General features: G+C 31.5%; 1 protein-coding gene across 1 annotated transcript; it reads left to right on the top strand.

The window, feature by feature from the left end:
- Window positions 1-3,241: 3,241 nt before the first annotated feature.
- Window positions 3,242-5,641, top strand: LOC149486582 (dynein axonemal intermediate chain 2-like). The gene has a single exon (XM_089697829.1). It carries the CDS (start codon window positions 3,846-3,848, stop codon window positions 5,589-5,591), a length of 1,746 nt encoding a protein of 581 aa, XP_089553955.1. The 5' UTR covers window positions 3,242-3,845; the 3' UTR covers window positions 5,592-5,641.
- Window positions 5,642-7,432: the final 1,791 nt, after the last annotated feature.

Here is a 7,432-nt window from a genome sequence, read left to right on the forward strand (position 1 = left end):
ATAAAGGATTTGTTCAAATTATCTTTGCATTATTATCTGTTCATTAAACCATTTCTGGATAAGTTAAATAATACAGAAATTTAAATTATTTTTTCAGATATCTAGTTATTTTTTTACTTTCCAGTGGATGTGTAATTGGAGTAAAAAATTAAACACACAAAAATATTATATGTACAAAATGCCTGAATTTTCCCAATTATTTCAGCATAATCCATACTTCTAAGTGAAATACTATAATTATAAATCTGGTGTTCGATGAAAATTCTTTTATTTCCAAATTAACTATATAACCAATAACACAAAAAACTTATAAGCTACTTACTATAGAAGCAAAACCAAACGAGAATACATAGCTATAATATGAACTTTAATAACCTAGTACATGATATATAAGGAAGTTATTTTCACAAGCTTACCTACTCACGCCAGAAGCAAAATTGGGTGCAGCGTAGCGCGATTGCCAATTAAAATTCTTTAAGAGGAACATACTTCATGTAGCAATCACGGTACATAAGACCGCGTGATTGAAACTAATTTTATCTAAGCTCTGATAATATTTGGATTTTCTAATACCAGATATTAATATTATAAAGCTGAAGAGTTTGTTTGAACGCGCTAATCTCAGGAACTACTGGTCCGATTAGAAAAAATATTTCGGTGTTAGATAGCCCGTTTATCGAAGAAGGCTATAGGGTATATATAATCACGCTAAGAAGGCTATAGGGTATATATAATCCCAAACTAAAAGCCCAGAGGTCACTTTATATAACTCAATTACATTTACTCAACAAACCCCGACCGCAGTGCAAACAACAAAGCACTAACCGAAATTACTGAATTATCTGGTATTAGCTGTGCCTCGCGGTTTTACCCGCGTTGCTCCGCTCCTGTTGGGGAGCAACGCGGGTAAAACCGCGAGGCACAGCTAATACCAGATAATTCAGTAATTTCGGTTAGTGCTTTGTTGTTTGCACTGCGGTCGGGGTTTGTTGAGTAAATGTAATTGAGTTATATAAAGTGACCTCTGGGCTTTTAGTTTGGGACAAATCGGGCTATGCAGGAATTGTCACGTAGCCTTGTTATTTTAGGATAGTTTTTTTAATGAAAAACTAACTGATATTTTCAAATGTATAAACAACTAGCGGTCCGCCCCGGCTTAACCCGTGGTACAATAAAAGGTAGCCTATGTTCTTTTTCAGGGACTAAAGATTGTCTGTGCCAAATTGCATCAAAATCGGTTGAGAGGTTTAAGCGGGAAAGCGTAACAGACATACTTTTTATTATAGTAGGGATTATACCGAATGTACACGAGCGAATTTTGATTATGTCAATTTAGGTACATTTCTTGAATAATGTAGGTAATTGTACAGTATACACATTACACAAGAAGAATGATACTATAATAATATTTAAAGGTCTTGCTTCTCTATCCAATTTGGTCCAAATTATTTATTTGAATTTACATATTATTTTGGACACAATCAAATCAAATCAAATCATTAATTATTTATTCACACACACACACACAATTCCCAATCACATAAATTAATCTACATGCATACAAAATTATCAAACAATAAAAAACTCCATTTTAACGATGCACACCTATGTGAAAATGATAATAAATTTCCTCTGTAGGTTAGAATATAATATTAAAACGATAATAAAATAATATCCGTTCTGTTGATACTACGAACGTGCTTATAACGAAAACAATAGGATTAAATCAGATTAAACTTCTTAAGCTTGAGGGAACGCGGTATTGCTGGATAAAAAGTAAAATTTATCCACTTTATTTTTCTTAGTTCTAGCTCATCAAAACTGGGGCTCGAGATAAAAATGAATTCAGATTATACTAAAATATTATATTTCGAGATAATAAGACTGTGTGCACTAAGTTATTACAAAAACACAGTATCTAAGAATGTACAAGCGAATTTCTCTGCGTAGCACTGTGCAGTGCTACGCGTGCTACGGTTCACAGTTTATACACACAGACAAAATGAAGAATCACTCCTTTCTTCTAAATAATAACAATACAGCAATATTTAGGTGGTGTAGATAGTTTAGGTATGCATAAAAAAAATAAAGGGTGATATAATATCTTCGTTTACTACGTAGGAAATCGAGTAGGCAAACCAATATGGGTTGGGTAGACTATACATACCTCATGACTCATGAAGCATTCACAATTATTGTGTAGACATCAAGGTATACATATTCATACGAGCCTAGTACTTATTCATCAGGCATTCCTGATGCATTTTGTTTTAAGAGTATCTAATTAATACCAACTTTAGAATTGAGCAAAAACGAGAGATACCAATAAGGAAGGCGTGTCAATTAATTATTAATTTTATATACAGTTTTGTAATTCATTAACGACCAAGAAAATTGTTTATCACGTATCATCTTTATATCAACCACCATCGAACAAAGGCTCTTACAGTCACATATTGCTCTCATTTTGGTCTTGTAAACATGCAGCTGATAATATAAAATTTGTTTTCTTGTTAAAAAAATACTGACGTACTTTATCAGCAATTTCTCACAGCTCCATGGAATTGCTAAATAAATCGGAGTGTGTGGACGTGCCTGCAGTCAGTGCCAGTTAATTCACTGAGCTGGCGACATTGGACAGGTAAACGACAGACTATTATATCATTGACTGAAATATACACTTGATTCTTTGGATTCAGTTTTATATTTATAGGTTAATAATGAATATAGTAGATAACTTTTAGTTTAAATTGTAACCGTGTTGTCATAAATTTAATAATAATAATGTACGGGCTTTTTTTATATTATAAACGCATGCGTACTTCATACAATTAAATAGATATAATATAATGAGTGTCTTAATGTGTTTTTGTACTGTTCTAAGTGCCACTCATAAATTAAAATCTTATTAAAATGCATTATTTTTGGATAAATATGAATATACTGACAAAAAATATATTTTCCAAATGTAAAATTTTTACAAATATAAATGCTTACAGTTTTTTTTTTCGGTCTCGTAAACAAGCATGTAGATAATATACGTGTCTACTTGTTCTAAGGGAAATACAATATGTGATCAAAAAAGTAATCTGAATGTAAAAAAAAAAGTTGTGAGCAATACATAACACTTAACTTAATTGTAGTCGATACAATACAAACTATTGAATTAAAAGATAACAATGTTCTATCTCATGTTATACGTACACGGGTGCGTTACTCATATCGATACGTGTAACGTGAATCAATTTTTCATAAACATGTTTTCCGCACAAAGCCAGCAATTTATCAGGCCCATATGTGCCGGGTGTGGGCTTTGTACAAAAAATCGTGGATTATATACTTGTAAAAAACAACGGACGTGATCTCGGCCTGAACGTGACGTGAATAGTGTTAGGCGAAATATGAAATTTATGATTTTTTTACGACCACTATTTGTTGAGAATGAACTTGTTAGTGTTCGGTCGAAGATGGGGCGGAATGGAATTGTTTTTATTTATTCATTTTTTCATGATGGGCTGTACCATTTTATGGTTTGTATCATTTTATGTCGAGGTGGTGAAAATCCTATTCTACATAAAATAATATGAATATGAAATATGAATTGCGATATTTTTATGGTGGCCAAATTGATAATCATGTTCATGTTCAATTTCATTTTCGTTTAATTTTTAGTACACCTATTTTAATATTTCAGGCCCGAGGTCTTACTTTAATTTCTTTCTAAAAAGTTTGTAAATAGTTGTCAATTCTGACATCCATTTCAAAAACTATAATAGATTTGAGCTATTAATAAATTAATATTATTTATTTTTAAACTAATAAGAATATTGACTGCAATATAAATAATGGATCCAGGTTTAATTCACTCATATATAAAGCTAAGAAAAAATTTTGGACAACAACCGATGTTTTGTGAAGTATCACCGGTATTGTTGGATTCGATTAATCCGGATAAACAGGAACAACTAAATTACTGCTTACGCAATCCAGTAGATAAAGAGGTTCAGGCATCTTCATCTGTATCTGAAAACTACGCTAATACTAAAATAACAATTCGGCACGACACTGGAGTAAATCACTATGAAGGCGGGTGGCCAAAAGAAATTAGTTTCACAGATGAGGAAGCGACTGCAAGATATCGTCGTCGTTTTGAAAAGGATGACACATATATTGATGCTGTTTTAAACCTTTATCCTCAATTTGAACACTACATCAATCAAAATAATGGACTCAATGCATACAATATTTATTTTAAAGAAATGAAAAGTCAGAACCCCGTTGAAAAACCATCTATAATGATAAATAGTGTTTACAAAGATCCACAAAAACGGCCCGTAAGTTGTATTGCTTGGACATATGAGGATAAACCAAAGCTCGCCATATCGTATTGCGATAGATCATTTCCAGAGTTTGAGCCTGTAAATAAAGATTTTCTGTGTTTCATTTGGGACATTGAAAATCCCAGCGATCCATATACATATCTGTCTCCACCAACTGCATGTTGGCAACTTGTTTGTTCACCTGCATCTCCAAATATTTTCGTTGGAGGACTCGAAGATGGAAAAGTGTGTGTTTTTGACACTCGTGTTCAATTTGATCCTATTCTTATAAGTCCAGCGTATGTAGCTCATAGGGATCCTGTTAATGCTTTATTATTCATCCCATCTCGCCTAAATATTGAATTTTTCAGTGGTTCTACTGATGGAAAATGCATGTGGTGGGATATGAGAAATACATCCTTCCCTATTGATAGTCTTATTATGTCTGTTCGTATTCCACCTGGAGAACAAATAAGTTTGGCAAATTCAGAAGGTGTAAGTTGTTTACAATACGATAAAGCATTTCCAACCAAGTTTTTATGTGGCACTGATTCTGGTCTTATCATAAGCGTAAATAGAAAAGGTAAAACGTACCAAGAAGTCATGAGTGGCGTGTTTTATGCACATGATGGTCCAGTAAAAGCAGTCCAACGAAGTCCTTGCTCTTCCAAATTTTTTATAACATGTGGAGATTGGAGAGTTAATGTTTGGAGTGATGACTTACTTTCGTCTCCAATTATTTCCGGAATAAGACATAGAAAACAAATTAACGACGTTGTGTGGTCGCCACATAGATTTTCAGGTTATATTTCAGTGTGTGATGATGGTAAATTTCGTTTTTGGCATCTGTTGCGTAGATATCGAGAGCCGATAGCTATAATGCCTGTTTCTCAGGAACCTTTATTAAAAATAAAACCTAATGAAGATGGTCGCTTGATAGCTATTGGTGATGCGAAAGGAGTTCTTCATTTATTATCTTTATCTGAGACATTAGTCTCATCAGGTGAGGGAGACAAACAATTAATGACACAAAGTTTTGAACGAGAAACTCATAGGGATCGTATTCTAGAGAACCGTGTTAAGGAAATAACGCTTAAATTTAAAGCTATAGAAGATAAAACTGATGAACCAGAAAAAGAAGAAATAGACGAGGAAGAACTATTTAAATCGGTTGAAGATGAATATCAGCGCATCGTTTTAGAAGAAATGCGTCATACTGAGGTCAACACGGGACATTCATTTAATATAGATGATACTATTAGAACCCGTTAAATATATTTCATATTAATAGTTTAAGTAATTGTTCAATAATTTAAGAAGAATTATTTTTATTTCAAGTTAAGTAAAAATGTTTTGTTGTATTTTTTGTCACAATAATAAATAAAATTTTATAACCATACTTTTTCTTTTAGCCCTTCTATATAACCTGTAGCTTCTCTAGCCTTTATGTAATAATAATACTACATAATATACATAATCAGAATTAGTTAACAAACAAAAATAATAGCATTTGTTTCTGTATATGGCTGAATTTTCACGGACCTTAATTTAAAAAAGCACACGTAACTAATTAGGTTTTCATCTCTTGAAAGTCAAGATACAAAATACTTACTAACGAATAGTTCTTGCTTTCTATTTTAATTGTAAGTATGTGGTCGCCTTAATTGTCTCCTTCGATGTAATTATTAGTGGCCATTACCGAGTAATGCAATATCCCTTGGCGACAGGAAGCCACTCAACACCCATTTAGTCTCCTTTGATCTATTTACTTTAATTAATGCAATTAACCTCCATCCAACCCATTTTCCTCTACTTGTACTGCGTACTTTGACATGTAATTGGAAATTAAAGTATTTATAAATGTAATTAATATACTTTTAATGGCAGAGCATTGAAGTTTCATCTAAAATATTTTTATCTATTTATTTATTAAAAACGATAGGTACACACTATAATATGAATATGATGAAAACAGGAAGTCAATTTAAGAATCACGTCTATAAAAATAATATTTTGTGAATAAATGTGTTTAAAATATAAAAACAAACGTTTATGAAAAGGAAAAATATGCACCCGTTATTTTCAAGTCACCTTGGTCTTCCAAACTAAAATATTTAAGAGCACACTCTTATATCTATCATAAAAAATTTTTCTTTACTTGTATGTTTGTAACCAATGTAACCGACTTCTCTACTGACAGATTAAATTCAAACTTGGTACATTTTTTAAGGGTCAGTGACAATATTTTCGTAGGGTTCCATATTCAAGAGTCATTTAAAGGATGATTATTCGTTTTTTTAACTATTATTAATAATAGGTATTAAGTCTTTGCTAGCTGTGTACCGTGTACATGAATGTGGTAATATCTTTGTAGCTATTAAATACGTTGAAGATAGATAGAATAATTAATAGTTCGCGCTATATAGCAGTCCTAAGGCGCTATATTAAATTAATGTCTAGTGTAATCGCATGAAAACGTTCTAGAATCGACATGATACAAGCTGAATGCTTTTAATATATTAGTTTGTACTTCTATAAATATTAGGAAGGAATATAAACTTTCGATACCGTATATTTTTTGTCAAAATAACTAAAAATGTCATGATTAAACTCTATGTTAATTCATTTAATAACTAATTTACGAATTTTATTACCTATTTAAATAAAATGAGATCAGAATTCCTATAAGATTCCCTAATTTTTTTATTTGAAATAATCCGTTTTCTTTTTATCAACTTTACAGTACTCTAACAAACACATTTCTTCAGTTCTAGTAGAATATTTCAAAGTTAAAAAGCAAAATGCAATCTCCAAAAATGTTTAACGTTCTTCCTAAATTAAAAATAAAAGATCAAAATTGCCTTTATTCGCAAACGTTAATAATTCACTCATAATTGCTCAAACAGCATTGCCTTTCCTCTGTCTTTGTAGATCTGAGTAAATAAAAGATAATATAATATTTGATTTATTATCTAATCGTACTTATACTTTATTTTTTCTCATTTTGATTCGATAATAGAGTTCTAAGAAATGTCGCACTGAATTATATTAATCATCTCGTTGTATACAGTTGTATATTGTTAATACTTGCTCGATATTTCTTTTTCCATTGC

This window comes from Colias philodice, chromosome 8, assembly GCF_061535455.1.
Source record: "Colias philodice isolate Cphi_HAF_F1 chromosome 8, ilColPhil1 Martin Lab GWU primary, whole genome shotgun sequence".
NCBI classification, from domain to species: Eukaryota; Metazoa; Arthropoda; class Insecta; order Lepidoptera; family Pieridae; genus Colias; species Colias philodice.

What these genes read in the sequence shown, in the direction of transcription:
- LOC149486582 (XM_089697829.1), top strand. Translation starts at nt 3,846, where the DNA reads ATGGATCCAGGTTTAATTCACTCATATATAAAGCTAAGAAAAAATTTT.